This window comes from Aptenodytes forsteri, unplaced genomic scaffold (assembly GCF_000699145.1).
Source record: "Aptenodytes forsteri isolate BGI_AS27 unplaced genomic scaffold, ASM69914v1 Scaffold217, whole genome shotgun sequence".
Lineage (NCBI taxonomy): Eukaryota > Metazoa > Chordata > Aves > Sphenisciformes > Spheniscidae > Aptenodytes > Aptenodytes forsteri.
The window spans coordinates 8,644,786-8,671,684 of record NW_008796222.1 but is presented as its reverse complement, the minus strand read 5'-3'; the positions used below and the strand labels follow the sequence as shown (position 1 = coordinate 8,671,684).

At 43.7% G+C, this 26,899-nt stretch overlaps 2 protein-coding genes across 5 annotated transcripts in view; one reads left to right on the top strand and one right to left on the bottom strand.

Annotated features, from left to right (window-relative positions):
- ARMC2 (armadillo repeat containing 2) overlaps positions 1 to 5,771 on the top strand; it is a 70,040-nt gene extending 64,269 nt beyond the window's left edge. For both annotated transcript variants that reach the window (XM_019474611.1, XM_009289172.2), the window contains one exon: positions 4,459 to 5,771. In XM_019474611.1, the coding sequence (XP_019330156.1) occupies positions 4,459 to 4,616 (158 nt within the window). In that variant the 3' untranslated portion in view covers positions 4,617 to 5,771. The remainder of the gene's footprint in view (positions 1 to 4,458) is intronic.
- A 3,035-nt stretch (positions 5,772 to 8,806) lies between these two features.
- Positions 8,807 to 26,899, bottom strand: part of SESN1 (sestrin 1) — an 88,697-nt gene continuing 70,604 nt past the window's right edge. For all 3 annotated transcript variants that reach the window (XM_009289167.2, XM_009289168.2, XM_009289171.2), the window contains exons 2-10: positions 19,207 to 19,272; positions 18,081 to 18,281; positions 16,939 to 17,121; positions 15,368 to 15,610; positions 13,937 to 14,084; positions 12,978 to 13,090; positions 12,520 to 12,710; positions 11,643 to 11,787; positions 8,807 to 9,940 (exon numbers count right to left, since the gene is read on the bottom strand). In XM_009289167.2, the coding sequence (XP_009287442.1) occupies positions 9,854 to 9,940; positions 11,643 to 11,787; positions 12,520 to 12,710; positions 12,978 to 13,090; positions 13,937 to 14,084; positions 15,368 to 15,610; positions 16,939 to 17,121; positions 18,081 to 18,281; positions 19,207 to 19,272 (1,377 nt within the window). In that variant the 3' untranslated portion in view covers positions 8,807 to 9,853. The remainder of the gene's footprint in view (positions 9,941 to 11,642; positions 11,788 to 12,519; positions 12,711 to 12,977; positions 13,091 to 13,936; positions 14,085 to 15,367; positions 15,611 to 16,938; positions 17,122 to 18,080; positions 18,282 to 19,206; positions 19,273 to 26,899) is intronic.

Genomic DNA, 26,899 nt, shown 5'->3' with positions numbered 1-26,899 from the left:
TGTTCTCTTTTCCTTAATAAGAGAAACAGAAGGAGCAAAATCAAAGCAGTATTTGGGTGGGAAGTCTGTCATGCAGCTTTAAGTGGTTGGCCGGTATAGACGATCCGGCAACACAGTGGTCTGTTGCCATTCAGCACATTCCCTCAGATCTTACAGGTTGCCAAGGTGGAATTGGCTGCTGTCACTCCCCACTCTAGTTTGCCTAGTTAGCATGCCACTAATGCTTTTCACCAGCTGCCTTTTTGTCTGCTTGAGCCAACTATCCTGTAGACCTTCAGCGCAAAACATACTTTTCACTGGATGTGGGCCCTTCTGGCCTCAAAGGTCATTGCAGGCATTGACAGAAGCGGGGGCTCAGCTGTGATGCACCTGGTTACTGCACAGCACACACCGGGCAGTCTGGGGAATATGGCTTTTGCCCTTAGTCGGGGGGCTCTGTGGTGCCCCAGGCTGAGCTTGCTGCTTGTGACAAGAGTCCCTTGGCTGCCCTTCTTTTCTCAGCACGATCTCCTTGTGGGCAAGGACAACAGCCGGACAATTTCTCATCTGCTCCCTAAAGCTAGGGGAGGGTGTGCTCCTCCACAAATGCAGGCTGGAAGGTGTTGACAAGTGAATGTTAAGACCCTGATTCGCTTACCCAGTTGGATCTTCTCACCTGCACACTTATGTTTGCTTCAAATCTTACAGAGTTTAATTGCTATGGAATAGTCCTATAGTCACTGTATTTAATTTTCCTCCTTTATTTTATGAGCACTGCTTTGGTTATGATTTCATTTTGGGTAGGTCATTTGCAATTATCTTTTAAAAAAAAATCTTTAAAATGTAAATGAAACTGAAGCAAACTTTAACTAATTTTGATTTGGTTTTAATTGGAAATTTACTAAAGATGTATGCTTGCTGTGGAGAAGGCTGCATGTTAGTCAGACCCAGATAGAAAGTGAGATCCCCGTGGTCTCTTTTGTTTTTAGACAATCAGAAAAATGGGTGGATTTGTGAGGATTTTTTTCCGGTTACAGCAGAATTACTGTTATTCATTGTTGTAATCATTCCTTGCATTACACTCCTTGCTATGATAGAGCATATCTTAATGTGGGCAGTAATTCCATCTATTTATCTGAAAATACTCAGTGTTTCAAGATCATTAATGCACTTTTTAACATTCTGCAACAGAACTGCAAACTTTACAGCCACAATCATGCTTGAATTTTCTGGCATGCAGCAAGGACTATATATCTTGGTTTTGGAACATTCTTACTTATTTTTTCCTCTGCATTTAACACTGCTTATTCCAGCAATTAATTTGACTGCAGAGTCCAGGCTGGGTAGTAATTGGAACTCTCATTAACTAGTGCAGCTTTCGTGAACTGGAAGTTCATGTACAATTGCAATTGTAGTTACAGTTGCAATTGTTATGCAACTGTAATGACAATTAATTAAAAATAGGTCAGAATTAAATCAGAAAGCTAGTCTTTCTTCACACTGTAGTCAGTAGCTGTAGAAAAAGCGCATCCTATTCATTGGATCTGGTTTCTCTGTGTGTTAAGAGCCAACAAATTTTAGTAATAGCAGCTGGTTAATATTGTCCCACGTCTTCCTCCTCCCATTGCATCCAGTAACAGCCTTGAACCGTCATTGCTCTGATTCTATCATTCAGGAAGCAGGAGGCAACTGCTGACAGTCAGTGGACTGTACGTAAGCATCAGCACGCCCTCAGGAAGCGGAAAAAGTGGAGCACGGCACAGCAGACACCTCACTTCACCTGCTGTGCTTGGCCTCCTCCCCTTTATTTTTCTTTCCCCTACCTGGCACAAGATGACAGAAGGTATGAGGGAGCCAAAAGGGAGTGGAAATAGCCTGGAAAGATGTTGGGCCCGAGAAAGGCTGGACAAAAGGCGCCATTTGTTTTTCTTTTTCCCTGCCTGATCCCAGCAGCCTGAGACGCAGAGGCACTGCTTTCCAACAGCACTGTCATTCGCCTTCTTTCAGCTGCTCTTGAGTCTCATGTCACTTTATTGGCTCAGAGCTCCTGGAGGCTGGTGCTTCCAGCTCCTGGCAGCAGCTTTGCCTTGCCCCGGCCCCTCAGGAGCCGCAGTGGAGATGAGCCTCTGTCTTGAGAACATTCTTCTGTTTGGTCATTCAGTGAAATCTCCTTTCTCCCTCTCTTCCAGACTTTTCTTCTGCTAACCTTTACTTCCACTATCAATTCCAGGAGGTTATTTTGGAATCTCAGTACATGTGAACTCTTACGTGGCATGAGACTAGCGTCCAGGGCTCCTGGCCCCCGTCTTGTCGGAGTTATAGGGATGGGTAGCCCTTGCAGACTGGAGTCTGTACTCTAGTTTTCAGCTTCTCCCATAGCATGCAGACCCAGCGTGCTTGTCTTGTTCCTGGGCTTGCAGCCAGTTCATATGCTGTCTGGCCAGTACCCAGTTTTGCTAGTTTTGAGGAGAGTCGTGGGAAAATTAAATTATCTGAGGATGCACAGCTTGCATGTGGGACACTGATCCTCGCTGATCCCCAGTGTTACTCACATTCTGCTTTGGGAAATTTACTGGTTTGGTTCAACACTTCAGCTTTTGAACTGGTTCTGACCCTTGTTCTTGTAGGCTGGAATTCCCGACCTCAGGGATTCTGTAAACATTCAGTCAACTTCTGGGGGGCACGGCTGTCGACTAAAAGGGAAAAATGTCTCTTGCTGTGTCTTAGAAGATAGTTAATTTGGGTAGAAAAATCATTTCAGAAGTAGGCAAAGCAATTCTGCCTGAAAACAAAAACCACAATCCCTTATCTTTCTCTTCAGGGTCTCTCACTTCTCGCTGCTGAGATTCACTTTACATGTGTTGGGCTACTGTGCCATTGACAGGACAAGAGCTAATGGGCACAAGTTGCAATAAGAAAAATTCCAATTAAGTATTAGGAAAAGAAGTTCCCACCATGGCAGGGGTCAGGCACTGGAACAGGCTGCCCAGAAAGGCTGTGGAATCTCCATCCTCGGAGATGTTCAGCACGCAACAGTACATGGACCAGAGCAACCTGATCTACGGTGGCTCTGCTCCAGAGGTCCCGTCCAACCTAAATTATCCTGTGATACCATCAAATATAGATCTGATGTCTGAGGCTGGATCTTCTCTCTGATTACAGGGTTTCTTCCTGCAGAGATGAGACATGCCTTCCTTCTTGAAAGAACCTGTTTTTTTCTCTTGATTTTATTACAGAAAGCCTCTAAGCGTTATTTTCTCTTTATGCAGAACCCCTTTCGGAATCTACCTCACAATCAGCATCTCTTTAATTTTGGGAATTTAGAAACACTGCAGTGACATAGAAGTCAAGTATTGTTGGCAGTTACTGGTAACTTCCTATGAAACGGAGCCCGTCTCCATGCAAGAGTAATGTCGTCTCTTCCTTTATAGCTGTTGCAGCTCAGGCCATATGCTCTGCGTAGGCACCTTGGCATTCTTTTAAATGGGAATAGTTGCTGTTCGAGCATCTCTTTTCTACACAAAGTTTGACTCAAAATGTGGGTAACTGGAGTTTCTCTTCAGCTCCAAGTTGTCTTTCACCTGCTGTGAATGTGCAGTAAGCTCAGCTCCCTTACAGAGTTAGTTATTTAACAGATGATTGTGAATCTGGTGCTCTTTCATAGTCTAGGACAAAGATAAGTCACGCTGCCCATCACTGGGTGCAGGATTGCATCTTCATTTTAGGTCCGTTTGTGGCCTAAAGGCTGTCAAATATCCTTCTGTTAAACTATGAAAACATTTGTTCGGCATTATCAGTTGCGTTTCTAGATTCCCGATTCAGGAGCATGCCTCTGGTTGCAGACCGATTGCTTTTTTCTGTAAGGGTTTGTTTCTTTGCCACATCCAATGCCAGGCAAAATGGAGGGGGAATACCGAGTGACGACTTCCTTTCATTCCTAACATTGCTTGTCTCTCTTAAGAGCGTCCTATTATTTATGAAGTTTGCGAGGACGGGAGGGCATCAGTAACACAGTAACCAGTGTGGTTCATGTTCTTCACCTATGAGAGCAGATACAGTTTGAAAGAGTCTTCATGAACCGGATTAGCAAAGCAATTTGTGACAGGAAAAACATAGTTGTAGTAGTTAGATGAATAGATTACTTACATTAGCAAACCTGCTGTGAGTAATGTTACAACCCGAGTAGTTTCCAGGCTGACAGTCACAGTAAATGCTTGATCTTGGAGATGCAGTTTAGCTACACCTGTGAGGTGTAAGAATAATAGAGCCTGCAGTACCCTTTTTACTGTTTTACTGACCTTAACATTCTTTATTTTCCATTAAAGCTAAAGTCCCTCAGACAGTGACGCTTAGTTAAACATGGAGTTTTTTTAAGCCATCAACATACACAACTGATAACTTGTATGTGCTGTGCTCAAAAAATACGTGGTTGGGTATATTTTTATTCAGAACTGATGATGGTATTTTCCTTGATTATAGATGAAGAGCTAGCGTTGGATTACAGCCTCGACAGAGATTTGAGGGACTACAACAAACTATATTGGGAAAGAGAGTTCAAACCTGTGGCAGAAAAACTTCTTGACAGAATTCAAAGCCATCACTCCTTTCTTCCAACTGTGACTATTACTCCATTTTAATCAATCTTTTTTTTTTTTTTCTTGTGGTGTAGATCGTACAGCTTTATGTATCTAATATACCTGTACATTGCCATCGGTAAGCATGTCAGAGAGCACGGGAAGTTAATTTTAAAAAAGTCAGTAAAGCCTGGCATTTATATACTGGATACTATCTTTCGAGAAGCATGTATGAAATTTTTGCATGTGTAATTACTTTTTACAATATATTTGAGCTGATCAAGCACCTGTTGAGTGTGATTTGTCTATTAATTGCGTAATTTCTTGGCTGGGAAAATGAAACAAAACTATTTGCTGAACTTTTAATTTTTAAAAGGTAAATTACCACTGATTACCTGGACCTCTGCGGTACCAAAAATGCTGTGCACTGTAAAAGAATGTTACATGGCAGGAGGCGCATCTTACCTACAGACTTTGACACGCTTCTACTTTATATGAAATTCCACGACAGAGTAACCCAAATGCTATTGGGGCATTCTGCTGTGTTCTATCATAAGCTTTGCTCTTCAGATTGAGTGCTGTCAATGGTCGGGGGAAAGGCGCTCCCCTTTCCTTTGGAGCCCCCCTTCTTTACCCGATACTGTGTGGCTAGGGTATCCCAGCTCCTGCCTTGGTGCTTGTGGGACGTAGGCCCAGCTGTGCTGGAAAGAGGCTTTTCTGAATTGGGACTTCACACCTTAAGGCAAAACACCCATATCCCTGATGGAAGAGAAGATTTGAGCTAGGCTGGCGTGTTCTTCTTTCAGTTGTTCCCACGTCCCCAGGAGCCACCTGTGCGCCTGTACTTCTCAGACCAGCCGTCTCCCCTGGGCTCGTGTCTCCATCCACGGGGCAAAAAAGGGCTCTACATCCTTCACATTCCTTCCGACTGCTGCTGGCTTGTTTATTGCTCAGTTTTCATCCTTTCAGTGTGCCGAAGTCCCTGCTTTTAGCCCATGGATTAGCTCAGCAGGTGCATCACTGGCCTCAAGCGTTAACAGTCCAATTAGCTACGGAAAGCTTTACAGACTTGACCCGTTTGTCTCTTTTCTGACCTCAGATTACTAAGAATAAACCGCTGTGCAGAGGCTGCCGGGCTCCCAGCTCCCATCCTGAGGGTCAGCAGCCTCGCACTGTGCTGTGTGCGCCAGGAGAGCAAGTCTCCAGCCTGGCAATCCCTGCAGAGAGGCTGGAGGAATGTGTTTTTCTGAGGCAGCCATTCAGAGCTCGCCGAGTGGCACCGCTGTACCTTTGGCAGTGCCCGGACCTCTGCTTCCAGGTGAGGAGACGAAGCGAGGAGGCTGGGAAGTAGAGTGGAGGTAGAAGGGCAGGGAATGTTTTTTCCTAGTTTAGGTCCCTGCTTCTACATTCTTGGGGACTTCTTTACTGTTGATGGGGCAGGGAGGGGAGATTTCATGGTCCTGGTGAGGAGGGAACTTCAGTGAAGGTAATGAAATTTGCAACGTTCCTTTTGTCCCAGCAGCTTGGGTATTTCTTGTGACCAGCAAGGCTCAGCCCTGCAGTGAGTCACTTAGGGAGCGCACGTGGCAGCCTCCATCGCTGCAATCCGCGGGAGAGAACTGCTCAGCAGTTCAGTATAGTTTGGCTCCAACAACAGCTCTGCTGAGCTCAGAAAGATGTCAGTTATCATTCCTTCTTTTGCCATTTTAATTTCAGCTGAAGTTGAGGGGGAAGATAAATGGCTTCAATGCCCCATTTGTTTCTTGGAAAAAAGAACGGATTTGCTTTTTGGGGGTATTAAAGACAGGACGATGGGTAAGTACTCCCCTGTGGGGAGGGAGCTAGAGGCATTTGTTCTTGGCATTCGCGTCGAGGCAAATGGCCGGCAAACACCAGGCTGTGTAGTGCAGGGTGGGGATGCAGTGGAAGAGGCCTTGTGGCCAAGTCCTGTCAGCAGGTCTAACCAGACTTGACAAGCGCCGAGTATCTGTCAGAAGGCAGCTTGAAACGGATGGTTTGCTCAAGTCAAGGTGGCTCTGTAGGCCATCAAGATTTGTTCAAAGAAAATGCTAGTTATGTATGTCAGTCATTACCCATCAAACTGTAAACAAGGGCCTGGAGCACTGTGTAGTGTGTCCTGTAGCACAGGGCAAATTTGGGTATCCTGTAGCAGAGTGCAAAGCTGGGGCAGCCGCTGTGTGTGAGCTCTGGCCTTGCGTTCAGAGTTTGGCCTGCGACTGCTTCAGGAAGAGGCGCGTTCAGAGGTGCTGGGTAGAGCAGAGAGGGCAGCAGAGGCCTCGGAGCACCTAACAGCAACACCCAGCAGTGGCTCCCATGGAGCTGCACAGGCCCATGTCTTTCTCTGACCGAAACTTGTGGGTAACAGGAATGAGCCCCAAAATGCTAAATTTCTGCTGTATTCTTATGGCTGCTTCTACCATTTGGGCGTCTTTGCCACAAACCTCAATGCAGAAGCTCTCTTCTGACTTCAGGAGCACGGTCCTGTTTAGCGACCAAGTCCTTGTCCTCTGTCACGCTGCTCTTTTTTATCTGGGGTGGGGCGTGTGCACACACACATGCACAAAGTTTTGAACTGAACCTACAAAGAAGATGGAAAGGCAAGGGCTGCTGGGGAGGGCTGTTAATTGCGGCTCGCGGGGCAGATGGCTTTGCCACACTCCTCTAAGCACAGACTCAGAAGAAAATCCTGTGTGGGTTTGTTTTTTTTTTTTTTTTTAAACAGTGTCCTGCCTGGGCCCACACAGCCACCAGCCATTTAGGTCCCTTCACTTGTACTGGCGCACACCTTCTCCGTCCATGTGTTGCCTGGCCTTTTGGGCAGGATCCCCCACCCACACGGTCTTTTGGGGTGAGTTGCCAATACTACTAGCGCTTGCAACGTCCGAGGTGCATGAGAGGTTGCTGCTGCGCACACATGAGCTGCTGCACTTTGCAGCCACAGGCTGAGGCTCTGCAGGAGCCATCGGGGCTTACAGCCTGCAGCTCACACCTGCCCCTGGCTTGTTGTGGTTAGTGCTCTGTTTGAAAACGTGACCGTATGAAGCCACTGACACACACACACTGCAGTGCGTACTGCTTGAAAAGGAAGCGAGTGCCTGCAGGTACCTGCCTATGTCTGGAGAGCGCAGGATGGAAAGGGCCAGTTTAGGCTTCTCGGAAAAATTCATGTCTACCTTTGACCCTCCCAAAAAAGCAGCAGGAGAATCAGGTGCTGCAGAAACTCCATTTACAGACTGGGAAGACACTTTTTCTGTGTCCTTATTAGGCCTAGCTTAGCTTTACGGTATGCCCTTAGACAGGAAAGTTTTGCTCTGTTTTTGGAACATTAAAAATCCTGTATTTTTAGTTAAGAGGAAACAGCAGATGCTTCCTGTTAGTCACAATTTTTGACAGTTTATTCTTTCTCCCCTAGATCTTAGATATTTTACCTTCTTGGACTGCAAGCTTAAAACTGTTCTCGGAATGTTCTGTAGTAAGAGAAACCAGTCTGAGCTAACTGAGAACCAGGCCAGGGGACAGAAATCTGGATTTAATTCTACCTGTGGGCTTGGGAAAATCCATTTCTTTCCTGCCTTACAAATAAGGCTCCTACCTTCCTGTAAGCAGGCAGGAGTTTCTACACTTGAGTGTACAAGCCAGCTGTAGGAGCGTGTCCAAAAGAGTTTGTCACTCCCTTGTAGGAAACCCCCCTCCTGGTGCCTCTTGCCATACATTCTGCAGCCTGACTGCACAGACCTGACCGTCCTTCTCATGCCAGATACCCCTTTTGGCACTAGCCTCTGGAAATTAGCAGCCTAATCGGGAACTAAAAGTTCACTACTGAAGGATTTTAAAATCAGTTTAGCTCTCAAAATAACATTTAGACCTCGTTATTGAAAATAAGCGATTATATAAGCATACAGTTGGAATCTCCAATCATATCACAGCCATTACCTGTGAGGAAAGAGAAACCCTATACGACAGAGTATACCAGAAGAGGTATAGAGGAGGACCGTGGGAAGGATGAAAACATCAGGAGTAGATGAGAGGCGTTCCTACTGCAGTTTTAGCAAAGATCTAAATCTGTTTTTTAAACGTTGTTTTCTCCCATCATTTTAGACTCAGTTGAAAAAGTCATGCTTTGTCATTTTAAGTATGTTTGCTCAGTTACTGTTTCAAACATTTTAAAATGGTCTTCCTGGTTTACTTACCCGTTCAAAGAACAGAAGCGTAAAGTTAAACCACACAAAAACGCCAAGGGAAAAAGTTGTTACCTTTATTTAAAAAATACCAATAATACTGACAAATTTAAAAAGCAATTCACACTCATACAAAAGTATTCATGTGTTCTCCAAAACCACTGTATATTAAACGTCAGCATTTTAATCATGTTTTGATTTACTAAAAATAGATGGTTTTTAGCCTAGTTATTTAAGCAACTGCAAAAATCAGTAAGACCAGCGTTGGGCATGTAATACAGTAGGACTGTTGGGCAGCCTAGAACAACATTCCCACACCTTGTCCTAGCTCCTCAACAGGTATCGGTTCATCCTTGAAAAACAGGACAAGGAGCCACTCGACCCTTCACGTAGTTAGATCTCTCAGAAGCTCTGAGGACTCGAGTCCTCTTCTTTCCATAGGAAGACCATTGCACTTTGGAGCTCACCAAATAATGCTGAACAAATGTCCTGTAGCATTTTAAGGCTAAACTATTTGAGAGAATTGACTGCTATCTTTCAAATTATCAGTGTGGACAGAAAAGGTTTAGTTCCGATTAAAAAAGAAATCTAAATAACAAGGCTTTTTTGAAACCACACACAATAAAGGCTCAGACAATAGCAGTGCTCACTTTCACTTTTAGCTTAACTGGAACAGCCCGTGTCTGTTCACTCCACCAGCACAAATAGCAGCATCAAGATTTTCTAAAATTATTCTCGTAGGGAAAGCAAATGTCATCAAGTCCCGCTTCTTTTCACGCTCCAACTCCCGTAGTATTTGCCTTAACACAAGATCTATATATCTATCATTTGCTATATTGCCACAAGTTCATAGAGTGTCCCGTGCTGTCTAAAGCCAAAATACCATGCGCAGGCAGCACTTCTGCACAACCCTGTCAACTGCCAAGCGTTCACTGCCGAGTGGCAGCAGTGATGTTCCAAACACGGAAATAGCTGAAACTAAAGGAGTTATGGCACAATGGGCATCTTAACTTATAGCTACCGTTGGTCCTGAGGCTTCGTATCTTCCTCTGCCATACTGCAGCTGCAGAACATTCGAACGTCGACAGGCAGCCGGAGACATCAGGTCATATAGCGAGTAATAGCTCTCAGAGCATAAAGTAGTTCGGCTTGCATCCGAGCTTCTACCAGAAGCAAATTTACATGGACCTTCAGGAAAGAAAAGAAGTTACGCTTTAACGGCGTGCTTACAATAACGTACTCCAGTGAAAGGAAGTCTGTGGGGCTGTGGTTTTCGTGTTAGTGTTTGCAATAGCAGCGGGGGAGCGCTTTGCGTTTCAGCTACCCAGATAATTAGTTCTATCCGTAAAGCTTGCTGAGGGAGGAAAGACCGAACGAGCGCCGTACGCAGCACTGCAGCACAGTGCCGCAACGGGTCACAGGTACGCTTAAGCAGGGCCAGGTTCATAGGAGGAGGTAGTCATCCTTTAGTAGACCAACTGGTTTAGCTGGAAAAAACAGACAAGCTTTCAAGCACACGAGCCCTTCTTCAGCAGCAGACTAGGCGCAGCTTGAAAATAATTGTTCAAATTTAGCTTAAGTTAATCAATTAAAGGCAAAAGGGTGGTTGGTACCTGCGGAGCAGAGGGGGTTGTTAGCAAAGGAAGAGGTGATAAGGTCGTTTGCCCCTGTGGGACAGAGAGAGAAACACACAGGTCACTATCACCTGAACAACATGGAGCGGTTAGCCGAGGTGAAGCACAAGAAAAATTGTAACATGCCATAAAACCATTATCTTTATTGAGACAGAGGTGTTCAGTAGCTATCGGAGGTAAGAACTTTCATTCCCCAGCTCATCTCCTCCATGTCTTTACCGTATTTCTTTGAGGATGAGATCAGAAACTGTGGGGGGGAGGGGGTGAAAGTATTCTCTCACTGACAGCAGGTTGGCTGTGAGGTTGTTCTGGCACGTAATGGCTGTGTGTGGTTTCATTCACATGATTTCCATGGGGAGGGATGGTGATTGCATTCAGTGGCACGTACGTGTACGATCCCTGGATTTTGATGGCTATGGAGATGCAAAGTTTTGGGCTTTAAAGGATTTGTGTGTTTGAAAAGCTCGTCTCTATCAGTTAGTCTAACCAAAACAAACATATGTAGTATTTGACTTGAACAACCTTACATCATTGTAGTTACAGTACCCCTATTATAACTGGGGGTATCTAAACTATTTTCACAAGGAGTTTAGCAAGAAACAGAGCCTCTGATGATACAAACACCGATTAAGGCACATTTACGTTTCAGCACTGTATCAGCATTCGTTTTAAGTGGGGCCTAGAAATATTTTTCCAAAGAAAAACTGGAGGACGTGAACTGGATGGAGCAGCCAGCCGAGAGTTAACAGCAAGAAATATTACTGGGAGGTGCAATTCAGACTGTAACCCAGCAGCAGGACTTCAGGCTTTAACACAAAGTAACTGCTTTGGGACCATTCACACTAAAAATGACCGTAGGACTGCAAAGACCTCGGGCCAGCAAGCAAGCTGCTCTGGGCCCAAGGCCAAGGGATGGACCCCGCATCTCTTCCCTGCCTCTCTGGGACACCGGCAGTACCAACTGACAGCGGAGGAGAAAGCTGTAGTCGGGGTGAAGCTGTACTGTTCGCACGTCTAACCTCCCCATACGGTTCAGAGCTTGCACAGTCCATGTCAGCTGTTAGCTAGCAAACATGCAGTAGGAAAAGAAAAATTATTTCAGCCTGGGAAGTACTACACCTCCTAAGGAAATTACTGAATGCGAGCAGAATCCCGGTAACATCAGCTAAAGCTTAAATGCTAGCTGGGTAGCTGTGGCCGTTAGCGTGGCAAACGGATCTACCGCCCGCGTCCCTCAGCACGCATGCAAACTGTACCTTCTCAGAGTGTTCAAACTGCCTCCAGAAGCTATCATACATTCTTTTTGTGGTCTTTTCAGGAGTGCAAACCACAGTCTTGATATAAACTTTAAAGCTGCGGTCCAACAACTGATTAATTTCACCATAGTCATAATCATCGTATCTGTTCGGAATTGAAAGAAAAACTTCATTCTCAAGAACCAGTTATTTCGCTTGCATTGTTTGTAAGTTCCTATGGCAAAATAAATTACTGTGTAATTCGCAGCACTACTGACCCTCCCCCGTAAATAAAAATACGTTTAAAAATGCATACGTTTGCTTAATAAATAGCTTTGCTTCAATCTGAGAAAGAAAAAAAAAGCCAATGCTAACAAGTCTGATGTGTATCGAGCGAAAGTAATAAAACTGACCTTATTCCAAACATACAATGAATATAGTTCCAAATAGCTCGTCTTAGCATTGAGGTATCCACATCTTTGTGCATGGCCATTGTGTTGTAAGTCAGATTATAAGCAATATGAAACTTCTCATCAAGTAGTTGTCCCACATCTGGGTAAAGACGATTAACCAAGGAATAGCCATGGTCTTCCCAGGAATAATCCTTAGAGTAAGTAAAAATGCAGAATGGAGCATTTCAGAAATGAACTTGTGAAAACCTAGTGATTTAATGTAACAGGGCAAACAACCAGTTATTTCGCTTGCATTGTTTGTAAGTTCCTATGGCAAAATAAATTACTGTGTAATTCGCAGCACTACTGACCCTCCCCCGTAAATAAAAATACGTTTAAAAATGCATACGTTTGCTTAATAAATAGCTTTGCTTCAATCTGAGAAAGAAAAAAAAAGCCAATGCTAACAAGTCTGATGTGTATCGAGCGAAAGTAATAAAACTGACCTTATTCCAAACATACAATGAATATAGTTCCAAATAGCTCGTCTTAGCATTGAGGTATCCACATCTTTGTGCATGGCCATTGTGTTGTAAGTCAGATTATAAGCAATATGAAACTTCTCATCAAGTAGTTGTCCCACATCTGGGTAAAGACGATTAACCAAGGAATAGCCATGGTCTTCCCAGGAATAATCCTTAGAGTAAGTAAAAATGCAGAATGGAGCATTTCAGAAATGAACTTGTGAAAACCTAGTGATTTAATGTAATTTGTGTCAGGGCAAACAATCCGGGGGGCGGCGGGGGGGACGACAGACAGTGTTGGGGGGTTGTTCATTTGCTTGCTTTAAGCCTTCTCGTCCACGGGGCAGTAAGTTACAGCACAGCAATTTCCAGGTTTGGTATTTGGCACAACAAACAGATCACGCACTAAGGCTCCTGATAGCAGCCCCCATCCTTGTTACCTGAACGCGAAAGGTGGGCACATGCATTCCATGTCTGGAGAAGTCTTTGTAACCATAGCTGGTATCCTCAAAGTGACGAGACACATCTCTTGTCGGTGCCGATTCTTCATCTTCTGTTAATTTCAAACAAAATTTCACACAACTTCAGTAAGAACAAACTGGAAGTCTGCTAGAGGAACTCTTACAGAAGAATGGGAGTCTTTGTGCTTTTTAAATAAACACAGTTTCACTGGACTACCCGTATTAAAATTCTTTGGTACAGCACAGTGTGACTGCAACTATGCTTTTTAGAGGCAACTCCATGAAAAACACTCAGATTCTTTCTTACAGACAAACATCTTTTCTCCCTTCTTTTATGTACCAGTCTTCACTCTATCTCCTAAGTCTAGAGGACACTGTGCTCCTAACTTCAAGGGTCTGTAAAATGTCAAGGGAAAATCTGCTTCGGAACAGAGAGCTTATTAAAGGAGACCTCTAAAACTTCCACGCCAAGTTTATTTTAGAGGAAACTCTGTTGAAGAGCCCACAACAACCCTAAGCTTGTAACAGATTAGCTGTTATCTCAGAGTCATCTGAAAAGTAGTGTTTCATACACTTAAATAGCTAAGTGTGTTAAGGACTTCTTTTTACAATGTCTTGTGAGGTGCTTAAATCTCTTGTGAAACTTTTAAATCTCGAGAGAGAGATTCCATTTCTGTTGGAAATTTCTATTAACCATAATATTGGTGAGTGTTATGGTGTATTTGAGAGAAGCCACAAATCTTGGCACTACTTTGCTTTTAAGTGTTCCTGGAAGAAAACAAGGCACCCCTGATCTTGATCCCTTCAAAGAAATGGTAACGTTTCTGAGGCATATAATAACAGGTTTTTTTTTTTCCTTTTGCGGTACTAAGTATTTCTTCAAGTGATTTGGAAAAGTGTAAATAAATATATATATATATAGACTACATCTGTTCTACCTGAAGAACACACGAACATGCTTTCTCTCTTCTCTCTTTCAAAACGTGTAGCCATCTCTTCTTGGCTGGCTTCCTCTTCATCTCTGCACTCCTGTAGCTGCTTCATTTTCTCCATAAGAGCTTCAACTTCACAGACAGACTCTGTAGACTTGAAAAGGAGAAAAAAAACATTTAATTTCCATGTAACAAGAACTGACAACGATGGCAGAAATCGTCAAGCCAGAAAATTTAAACGCAAGCTATGTCCTTCATTTACATCTCTAAGTACTGATTTTTTGAGGAAAACAGTTCTTGAAAGAAATCTGTACTGACCCAACAGTTTGCTTTTAGTCATCATCTTTTCTCAGTTAGATCCCTGGTATTTTTAGCATATTTTAAGAATCACAGCTTTTCGGAACAAGTGGTTCTCACACTAAAATTAATTTCTCTTACTTAATCTAAATGTTTAACAACTGAAAAACAAGGAGCTGTAACAGAAATTCTGATAGAGGAAGTAACCACAATTTACTACCCAACTGTATTTTTCCCCTTCTCTGCGCACAGAGAAGAAACATATTGAAGGAAAAAGGAAGAGTGAGTGTAAATGCAGATTTAATGAAGCCTCAAAAGAAAGCTAGTGCAAGATAATCTTCTTTAACAAGAGCTGTTTTAACACCACAACACACTATGAATTCAATGTCTGGTCTTGTAAAAATCCATCAGCGCAAAGCAAAATAAAGTTATCTTCAATTTATACAGTTCTGCCCCTTTCCTCTCTGCCTTTTGCAGCTTGCTCCTTCAGAGAACCAGCAAGCTCCATCAAACAAAATTTAAATGCCACCCGCACCATTGCAGTAAAGTCTCACAGGCAGGGAACCCGCATTGAGAATACCCCGTTATCACTGTTCTTAAACCAACGCCTAGTTCACATCATGCTTTTCACTAAGGGGAAGCAAGCACAGATCAGTGAGCCCAACTGCCGCAGGCAGGAAATACTGTTCTGGAGAGAGAGTCAGAAAATTGTGAATGATCTGTCGTGTGATGTATTGCAAACACCTCAAGGCAACAAAGTCAAAGACTGGAATCAAAGGAAGAGCCAGCTTTCCACTGCACCCATGAAAAAAAGCGTTCCTGGCCACTGCTGCTCAGGACACGTATCATGAACTAGCTGAGGCCAGGACTCGTCTCGGTTTGCCTATATGAATGACAAGAGACCAAAAAAATAGACAACTGAGAGATTGTATCTTTGTCTCTCCCTGCAGGAACCTCCCCCAGCTTACCAGTGTCATTTCAGCTTCTCCTAAATGGATCTTTTCAACTGGTTAGCCCTCGTCGGGATTAGGCTAATCAATCCCACTCTCACTGAACGAAGAGACGGGCATCCTCCGTGTATTAAGTTTACAAAGAAGCTACTACTATTGAAAGAGCTTGTTTGTTCAGACAGATACTTACTGGAATACTTCCAGTTGGGCTGGCATGAATTTCATCCGCCCCGTGGTAACCGTTTGTAATATCGCATATGCAATAGTTACTGACGGAAGGGGGCCTGAAGGTGTGACCACCTTCACAGTCGATCTCCGGGCTGATTCCACAACCAAACGTGAAGGAAGCAAGGGAGTGGTACTGTGTAAGGAGAACGACCGCGTGGATCAGTTCTGCCAGGGACCAGCTGTTCTCTTCAGTCTTCAAAAGTTGCTTTAAAAATAATGCAAGACAAAAGTATTAATTTTGAAGTCATTCAAATGATCCCACCTTAATGCAGTTTATCAGCACATTTCTTTACCAGTGGAAAAATAATTGTGTAAGTCCGTAATCGCTTCCTAACTCTGCCACCATTAGTGTGCTCAGCGTCCTGTTACCAGGTTACCTGCCAGCCACAGACTTGTGGTTAAGCCACACAGGAGACGAGTTCTCTCCCCTCTCTGGCCCTCAACTATTGAATCAGTCGGGGTTTCTGTTTTGCACCATATGGTTTGTATTGAGGCCAGACCAAGTTGCGTTGAAATTTCACACCTCTGATGAAGATGCAACCATAACAGTCGCACGTTTCTTCAACTGGTCTTTACAGTCTCAGAAAACCCTGGCAACTCCTTGCAGATCAGCTGTGAAAAAAACTGGCATCGGGGCCAGGATCCCTCCATCTTGTCCCTGTGGGTGGAATGCTCTACATTTGACAAGAAGCTTTAAACCCCAACTTCCCCTTCAGGCAGGAAAGCGTGGGACGTTTGGGGCCTTCTGGCAGATCGCACGCTCTCCCCCACAGCCCAGCGTCCTGCCTCCCAGCAGGACCTGCCACCGCCTCTCCACCTGGCAGACAGCGCTGAGAAAGTCCCAGCACCCACTTCCTCCTTGCTAAGGGTAAAGAGAAAAGCAGAGGAGGAGGAGTTGCTCCAGTAACCACAGCCAGGCCCGGGGCAGGCATGCCCCTGCCGTGAGAGCTGCCTTCGCTGCACACACCCTCAAAGCTGGCTGATCCGGGTAGCCCTCAGAGAAGGGGGCAGCAGAAGCAGCCGCTTGGTGGCTTGTTGGTGCTGCAGTCCAGGCTGGCTTGTACCCCCACCGCTCTCCTGGGCTGTTCTGCCAGCCTCCTCCCTCCAACCCAGCCTGAAAACTAAGCATTTGAACCAGCAGCAATTGAGACAAAAATGTGGTGATCGGTGTTCTGCCTAACCTCTGGCAGCATCTCAGAAATGCCCAGGAGGTTCTGGCTACTGAAAGCACACGACTTAAGGAAGTGCACATCTGAGCACATCGTCATCGCACCAACAGAATTCTGACACAACTCTGAAATGTCAGTGTGTTGTAAATTAAATTTGTTAGTCATTTAAGACCAGTTACGATCATGTTAGTTTTACAAGGGCACAAGTGATATTGTATCGTGCAGTATCACAGTGATATAACGCTGAAATGAAAGTCAGTAACACAGAACATCTCTCACCCCGTCTGACTCTTAAGCCTAAGAATCTGTGATTGCATTTACTGAAAAATAAGGGTACATTCACATTAATCCATGAAAGATTTACCTCGATATGTTCTTTGGTGATAAGCCAGGGTCGGTGAGCCAACATTTTGTTCAGTTCTCCTAAATTTTGCAGTTTTTGAGGTGCATTTTCCAGACCATTCAACCATTTAGGGTCTCCACCGACATGAAGGAAGTCATTCACATGGAGGTTAACAAGGTAGGAGCACTGATGTCGTGCTGCAGCCTAGAAAAGAAAACGCAATTGTGATACAGAAAGCAATTAGAGTAAGTTAGGGCTTTATGACAAATACCGTAAGTCATCATTTCCTCAAAATATTCTTGAATAAGACTTGCAGTGATCAAAGGCTGAAGTAAAAAAAATTAGGATTAACACATCAGCCTTTTTTGGTTATTGTTCTCACAACGTAAATATTCCTTATTCATATACATTATAACTATGCTGGCTACAGGTGCAACATGCCTATATTCAGGGAGAAGTACAGGCGTAGATTTATTGTACATCCTGAAGCAAGTATGCCATACTGCATAGTACTCTCCAGCAGGGAAGAAGCAAGGCTGCCTCTAGGGGAATCTTTACCAGCTAAACCAAAAGCAGGTTTTAGAACACATATAGCAAGAGAGACTAAGGGCAGCTTTTCAGCAAAGAACAGACCCAGTATCATTTATTCAAACAGTCATACTTTCCCCATCAAATTAAGACACAGCCCAAAACTTGAATTCAACTTCAGCAAGCAAAGATCACTGCACTGGCAGATTGGAAATTACAAAATCAACCACTTCTGGCAGAAAACTTGCTTAGAATTTACAGGTTCAGAAATGGACGATGGGACAGACTATTGAGTTAGAGGGAGGTGTATTCGACAGGACACACACACAAACAATCTTTCCTGAAAAACAGTTTCTGAAATACTACGGAAACCAAAACTAAACAATTGTCCTATTTTTGTAACAGATTTTTTTCCCCTCTTTCTCACAGTCCTACCGAAACTATGAACATAAAGTACTGGTCTTATGAAACAATTTGTAAACCAGACACAAACCTACTCTGCTTTTCCCCTTAGCTCCTGATGAAATGCCTTTCCAACTAGAAACTGCAAAACACTGTAATAACTGCTATTCAACAAGACCAGAGATTGTTGCCAAAGTGGCTGTTTCTGCTTGCTGCTTTATGTTCCAGCATACCATTATCCCGATGTAGTGTCGGTAATGAAGTGGGAGTGGACCATCCATTTGCAGTAGATAGTGCTGAGTTTTCAGAAAGCTTTCAAGATACTGTGGGTGGAAAACCATCACCAAGGTAACATTGTCCAATCGGCCCAGCGTAGCAAAAGAATCTGCAAACAGCGCGTGCATCATGGCGTCTTCGTTTCCCACTTGAATCGTCTGATTGAACAGAAAGAGCAATTAGCAATATTGCCTATGTACCACCAATAAAATAGTAAATAAATATATTACCACAGCACCCCATGGCCCCAGTGAAAGGAGTTATATTATAAATCTATTAATGGCATTAAATCAGTGCACATAAGGCAAGGTACATAAAATCCCTTTAATACTTCCCATTTAGGAGATCACAAGTGGTTACAGCAGCGAAAGGAGATTTTTGGCTTTACACTTTCTCTTGTACAACACTGACTTCTCATTTTTAACTATCTCGCCTTCACTTTCTTCAATGCCCCAAATTGATCTGACTTACTTTATAATAACAACAAAAAGCTAATTGATTAATCATTTTTACTAAGGGACAAGGAGGGAAAGAAGTAAAAAGCTAGCTAGATGACAAGAGAGAGAAATAAACGGAAATTGAAACTTAAGGCTCTAAAATTCCTAGAAAGCCACAGGTACATTACTAACTTTTCCTCTGCTCCAAATTCTCTTACCAGACGATCAGGAGAGAAGCACCAGAAATGCTCAGCCACAGCACTCTGAAGCTTCTCAGATTATTCAGAATGGTAGAGGCAGCTCAAGAAAAAGCAACCCCAGAGCAGGGGGCAGGTGCCTTGTGGACCAGTAAGAAATTACATCCGGATGTTCACAAGGCAACAGACGCTCTTAGAGAAAACAATATTAGGTTTCTCTTATGCTAGATAGCAGTACAGGAGGGGTCATAACTATTCCAAAGCTCCCCAGGGCTCTCACTGCTTCTGTACACTAGAACTGTGGCCAAAGTCTCACCAGGACTGAATGTGATCACGACTGAAAACGTTTTGCAGCTCAGCAGCTGTCCTGAAACTAAATGTGGGTTACTACTAAAAGGGTGTTCCTTAAAAGCATAAAGTTCACTGTGTACTTGAAAACACTACCACACCTCCTTCTCGGGGATGAATCTGCTTGGTCCGTGTCCCAGTGGTCTAGGAATTCTTATTCCGAGTTCCTAGAAAAGAAAGTTACACCATCTCAGCATTTAGTGATAAACAGCTTTATAGCTGTGGTTGCAAGAAAGAAAAGGGTTCTCCATTCAGAGCTGGGCTTATTCGGGTACTTGTGGTACACTTACACAGGTACCTTTACTAGTACCATTTGTACAAATGCAAATAATTTTTTATACAAATGCTTTATAATTAGCCACACTTGTTTACAGTGTACTGCCCCACTCCAGCAACAAAAAAAATTCAACAACAAAAGCCCTGCCAACCGAAGAAAAAACACACACAAATTTATGTGCACACACACACTACAACCTGGTTCACAGAAAATTCTGCATAAAGCATAATTTTGGCAGGGTGTCCAGGACAAGAAGTTCAGTACATAGCCGGCTGCTGTGTGGTTATGCCACTGACACAAAACGAGACTGATGTGTGTGTGTTTGTGTGTGTGTACATCCGCAGTACGCCAGCACATAACACTCTGTGCATCTGTCAGGAAATGAAACAGCTGTAACCCTAATCAGATTTCTTTTTCCCAACATCAAAGAGCTCTTAAATTGCTGAAAGTACCTGATCTACATTTGCATCTGCTTTCTTTTCAAGATAGGACAAAAAGCTATTCACGTTGGGAGGGAGAGAGGGGATTTTGCTCAATCAGAACAGCAGCAGCCACATCCTTGCATTCACTTCTGTGGACATGTTGCCTTGCAGGTGAGAGGGAGGCTGGATACCACTCCAGCAGTTCACTACTTGCCCTCTCCCTCAGCTAGATGAAGCTTTCTGCCAGGCCTACAGCACCCTGGGCCCTTCGTGCAGCCAAAGAGCAAATTGCATAAAAGACTTTTATGGGTGCATGTGTGTCCTGTCTGTTAAACCGTTCCCTTTGGAAGGGTGGGAGCCATGGGTTCAAGGGCAGCTTCTGTGTTTGGCACGGAGCAGCCCTCAGGGAAGGCACAGCAGGGTCCACGGGGCACGTACCAAAGCAGGACACGGCCTCACCTCGCACATTCGCATGTGCCCACCTCCCCATCGCTACAGAGGCTCACTCCTTCATGTGCGCAGCACTCGCTGCAAACCAGCTCTCCTGAGGGGATTACTCCCCAGCCAGCGGCATGGCTTCCCCAGGAAAGATGGGAGCCCTGCCACCCGAAGCAGCTCTCAACGAGGCAGCTGATGGCACGGTGCTCCTACAGATGGAGGGAGACCCGGGATTAAAGCTGGAGATGAGTGCTAAACACTAGGCTATATATAAACTAATGGTTTGGGCTCCTTATCTGTTCCCTCTCTCCGGTCATCTTTTAACACACATCCATTGCCTCCGTTCCATAGCCCTAACCACTCATTTTCTGATGATACCAACCCCATCCAGGTTCTCAACTGGGTTTAGATGAATAAATACCATGTATTGAGCCAGTTCAGGCCACACAGAGCAGAGGGGCACCTTCAGCTGTTTTAGGCCTCAACGGCAAATGAAGCCCCTAAAAGCTGCCTGCCAAATGCAGTTTTTAACTTTGCTACATTTTCCTCACATAGATAAAGGCTGTTATAAACAAGCAGTACTGGTTGCACTCACTATTGCACTTCTTCTGTCTTTAGCTGAGGTTTCTATTTGCTAGAGTTCATTGTACGAGAAGCAATTTTATTAATCAGTTACTGTTCCCTGAACTTTCCCCTAAGATTAAAAACCAGCTTCAGAGAGCCGGAAAGAATCAGCGCAGGACTAAGTCAGAACTACCAAAGCCCATCTGACAGACAGGAGACTCTGACAGTCTCCTTAAATCCTAAGTCAGATGCCTTCGTTTCTCAAGTCTTACTTGAATAAAGTAAGATCGAAGGGCAGCTCTTACTACTAGACTTTTCACATTTTCCCTGGGACAGTAAAGTTTGCAATGTAGCTTTTCCCTGCTGAGGGTCCCAACATTCACAAACAAATTTTGCCTGTCAGCTAAGTCTCTAGCAATGCCACTTGTAGGATGGAATTTATAGCTTAAAAATACCCTCTCTCCTCAAAGCTCTAGCACAGCTTCTTATCTCGGCTACAACTACACTAGCAAATCAGAGAAACATCTTGCATCCAAATGACAGCAAGGAAAAAAAAGTCTATATGCATCATTTAACTTAGCAGATGTCTGCAGTTGTATGCCAACTCAAGCACTCCAAGAGAAATACCTTGAAGTTTAATTCTTGAACAACTATGTTTCAGTCTTTCCTTTTCCCAGAACAGTTACAGGAAGAAAAAAAAACAAGATTTAAGAACCTGAGATCAGCACGCTGCTAACATATTTTGCCTCACAATCTAAAATACATCAGTATCAATACACTTCACCTTTCTTTTAAAGCATGCAGAGGTCAAGCTACTATGATTACACTGCATATAACAGGTTACATTACTTAAGTAACCAAACCCTCTCTGCAGAGTGACTCAGGTTTTTTTGGAGGATTGAATAAGTTGCTTTGTTTTCCCTCAAGAGGGAAAGCATCCCCCTGAAATCATGGCATCAGCCTAGTACTTGAGAAGCCTGGGTTCAAGTCTCTGTTCTGACAGAGACGTTGCAAAGGATTTGTGAAGACGAGCCTCAGTTTCCCACCTGCAAAATGGGGGTAAATATGTTTCTTCCAGAGGGTGCTGAGAACAGAAATAAGCTTGTTGTCATAAGGTGCATGGTTACCACAGTCATGAGATTTGTATAAATTCTGACCCATTAGAAATCTTCTGAAAATTGTTATTCTTCAGTTACAAGCCATGGCAGACCTTTTAAAAACAGTTTTCCCCTCTTTTTCAGAAGCAGCACTTGATTAAAATCAAGTTCTCCTAGTACTTGAGAAATAGCAGGCATCTCCGTGTGCTCCCAGTATCCCAACATTTCAAATACTGTATAGACAATGCAGTAATAATTCTCAAAACAGTCCTAGAGTATCTTCCCTTCATTTTGAATGTATTTCTATGCTCCATGATGCCCTTCACTAAGCCTCCATCTTCCAAATACACTCAAGGAGCACCTCTCTCCAGCCTTCCCTCTCAAAGGCAAGACCTGCATCCTGACCAGCCACACCGCCACATCTCTCTCCTGCACCTTCCTCTTAAAGAAGCACCTCACCTGGAGCACCGACAAGCACTCGGCGAAGCAGCCGGGGCTAGGACAAGCAGCAGTTGCAAACAACAGATATTTATTTTGGTTATTACAAAAGTATAAGCAACTTTCATGCGATTCCAGGCCACTGAATTGCACACCAAAGTGACCTACTTAGTGCTGCGTTTTCTGCATCAAACTTCTCCTGGCTTCTTTCCTCCTGTTTGTTAACCTTGCCACACCACTTCCATTCAGGCTAGAAACTCTGCAGCTGAATACAGCTCCAAGCTCAGCAGAAAGCCAACCACAACTGAGGCTTTAGGTGCAAATAATACATAATAATAATAATAATAATGCATCAGAGGCACTCCATCTTCAAAGCCAGAACATAAAACTCAGATGGCTGCGAAGCTGAGCAGCAAGGGTGGAACAGATTTCACCTTCAACACCCAGAAGCTCACAGCTAATGGAGGGAGGTGGGCGTCACCAGGTGGCAATCCACTCCACTGCTCACCTTCCAGATGTACCTTGACAGAGAAGCAAGACTTTAGCCACATAAATGCTGTATTGCTATGCTGGTGGAGACAACCTCAGAAATCCCAGAAAAGCCTCCTCTTACCCCTTATGTAATGTAACTTGTATTTCTGTACAGCCACTGTTATTATTTCCATGGGAACTATGTTCACCAGATACCTACCATTTCTGAATCTACACGTCCCTCATCACTACCATATCTGAGCATCTCATCTCATGTATTTAATTCATGCAACATTCCCGTGAGGTAGGGCAAGTGTATTATCTCCCATTTAGAAAAAAAACCCTGAGAAACAGAAAAGCTACATGTCTAACAGAGGCTGCTACAGAAGACTGGCAGCTTGAGCTGAGATCTCTCAAGTCACGGGCTAATGCCCTAACCATTAGACTGTGCACCTTTTCAGAGACTTCTCAGCCAAGAAGTATGTTTTATGCAAATTTACACCAAGAAACAGCTCTTCAGAGCTGAGACAGAAGAGTTAATGAGACAACTCTGCAAACTTAATTATATACTTCCCAGTTACCATTCTCTCTCACCAGTCTGGCCGACTTAGTACATCCAACTCCACAATAACAATCAGACCAAAAATCTGTACTGCATGCATGTACGTGCTCAGAGAAGACCACTCTAAAACCACAAACACGTATAAACTCACTCTACTTACGGCTTTTCTGTATCTTAAGACTCTGTCAATCAAGCCCACTTTTAGGTAACTTTTTTAAGCATCTTGACAAGAACAGCATTCCTATCAAATTTAAGTAAAAGCTTGAGATGGAAAATTGAACTGCAAATGCTTAGAAGAGATTTTTAAATACTTAAAAGTACAACACGCATCACCTCTGCTAGTAATAGAACATCATCTGCTTTGGTTCTTGAACCTCTTTAAAAGATAAGTGAAGAAAACAAAAAGTCACTTCTAAACAGACACCCAGTATCAGAAATTCCACCTAGAAACACTGAAGCAGAGTTCAGTTACAAGCCAAGACTCAGGGCCTCTAGAACAGGAAGAGCTACCTAACCTTAGCTACAGCTCTTGCTCCATAGTACGCCTAAAATGCTTTTTCAGATCCCTGTTCCTCCCCCACTACTGGCTCCTGGCAGCTAGAGCTCTGCCTCTTATCACAAAACCTCTCCCAAAACTCAATTATAGTTTTGTCAGATGAGTATGGGGACTGTTACCAAACTGTTAATTTTCAGTCATTCAGGATTCATGAGCTGAGCACTAGCTATGAGCCTCAATCTTCAGACCGCTTCCCTGGTGTTAGCACAGTGAGTCATTTTGCTCCCCCTCAAGTACAGTCAGTACTAATATCAAATGTTATATCTCCCAGACAGACTTACTTACATACTTACTTAAGCCTCCTCTAAATGGCAAAAACAACATTTTATCATAGACAAGCCACAGGCAAAGTGAAAATATAATTATCGATTTACTTCACTAAACCACATTTGGATTAACATCTTCATCTGAATCATTTGTGTCCTGATTAAGCACTAAATATTGCTAGATTCAAACAAAATTATATAAAAATCACATGCTGTAATGCAATATAAAACAATCTAAAGGAAGGAATCAGAGAAGGGAAATGAGTTTGAGGTGACCTTTTTTGGAGGTAACATTTTCCTAGACAACCAGTGATCATTTTACATAATCTAAGTGCATTCCTACCCAAGCTTAGGGTTAAGAAAGACACACTGAGCTGTGGGTTAAAAACTCTTCAACCCAATCTCCTAGTAGAGTCAACCCCCCCCCCCCAATGTGCCAGTGCTGAAAATTCAGTTTAGTATACTATGGTATGCACCTGAAGCTGACATTAAAAATATCCATTTAGAGCTTTATATGCATATAGGATAAAATGCCCCGAAGCATCTAAGTGTCCAAGAAGCTCGCGCTGCATTTCCAAGGGAGACTTGGGCACTTACCAGTCTAAGAGGCCTCGTGCTGCTGCTTCACTCACCGTGTCTGGTTCCTACTTCCCCTTTAAAGGTCACCGACAGCAAAACCTCACTGGTGGTGACACTGACAGGCTACAAATTTGGAGTTTCCTTGTTTAGGATCTTAACGACAATGACTGGCACAACTGGCCTCCCAGGACAAGTTATTTATCACCAAGCTGACACATACTCAGCTTAAAAGCCATATTTTCAGTTCTGCTAAATGCAGTAGCTACTCTAGTTTTCTTATCAGATGGGTAGCTTTTGGAAATGAAGGGATTAAGAAACAAAGAGTAGTGATTAAATATGATTCTTTTCCTACAAACACTAAAAAAAAAAATCCCACAAATCCTATACCTTTTCTAAATGCGGGGCTAAGCAGAACTGGCCATTTTTCCTATTTTATTCATTTACCTAATCCAGAAGTAGCTGCAATTGTTGTGGCTTTCTCAAACAAACCATGATTCACGTTAAAATGACAGAAAAATGATGCCAAAAATGCTCATGTACTCTAAATTTTTGCACTGGTTCCATTTTCTGGGCATCTCAGACTGTCATTCAACTGAAGCACTAGACATGTCTGCACTTGCATGGATTTAAAGAACTAAGAACAAGTACTTCCCCTCTGCTACAAAACACTTTGTTCCACAGACCTACCGCTCTTCACTGGAATTAGAGCACAGCAAACGTTGAACTGTTTCTATTTCACAGAGAATACATTATTCTTATACAAATTTAAATACTTAAATTACTTTATTTTAATGTAAATATCAGTAAGTGTATTTTCTCTGAATGTCTCAAAGTCCTTTGAAATATCAGATTTTAAAAACATCCCCAACTAGTTTCTGTGACTTGATTCAAGATAGAAATCAAGGCAAGCGAGCGTGTGCCCAAGGTCACACACCCTGTTCACAACAGCAGGAATAAAAGCAAAGCCCAGACTCCTCAGTCTCAAGCTCTTAACACCTCTTCTCTGGTCACCTTCTAGGACCCAGCAGTAAAAGCAGGTCCAACTGGAATAGTCTCAAGGCACCTAAGTGGTACCTGTTCCTCCTCAGCAGTAATAGCTCTTCCTGAAGTGGTTTTGTGACACAACTGCCTGGAGACCACAACACAATTTACTTTTGATATGAGCTCACTGAAACCAAGAGGCTGAATTTCAGTGATTAGTGCCTAGGTTTTCTATATGCCAGTTCTGTAATGTGTACAATGAAACAAAAAGTATTAAAGGGCAAAGGATCTGGAGCGAACGTCTGCAATTTCCATGCTGTAAAACACTGTTTAGATACCAATAAATCAGTGACACAGAAGGAAACAAGTTTAAACGTGACAGTTACCGTTTGCATCATGTAGACTGTACTGCTGGATTATGTCAAAGCAAAGCAATTTGTATCCAAGAGGTACTAGATCTGTACAAACCAGAAATTTACAAAATAGTTTGTGGCAACCTGCAGCAGTTTGAGGATTTAAAAATTTCCTTTAAAACAACAATACTAACGTGGTGACACTAAGAAACTTACAAAAGAGATCCAAAGCAGCATTTTAATTCCTGTCCAAAATAATGCTATTTACTTGCATTTGTTTACAATTACAGCAAGCTCTTCTCTATCAGAAACACAAGACCAGCCTCACTGTTTCAAAAGGATAATCCAAGTCTATGCAAGAACGAAATTAAACACCGGGCAATTCAGAGGCAAAAACTACTTGGATGAGCCTAAACACCCAGCAGAGACACCCCACCACCACACACACAAGCGGTACACAGCCCTTCTGGGACCAGGTGGCAATGGGGAGGCTAACGACAGTATCTGCATTGTCGCTGTAGGCAGTACCAGGACATCCCGGTAGAAGGGAGCTAGAAAGGACCTGCAAATCCCCCAAAGTTACCCTCCAATAGCTCGGAACGACGTCTTTACGGTTCGAGCGAGGAGCCCGCAAGGAAGCCCTGCTCCTGCCTCCCCGGCCCGCAGCTGAGCCGGGACTCGCTCGCCGCAGCGGGGCTGCCCGGGCTCCCGCCCCCCCTTCCAGCAGGGATTTCTCCCAGGGGATGCGCCCGGGGAGCAAGACCGCCCCCCCTGGAGAGGCTCAGCCCCC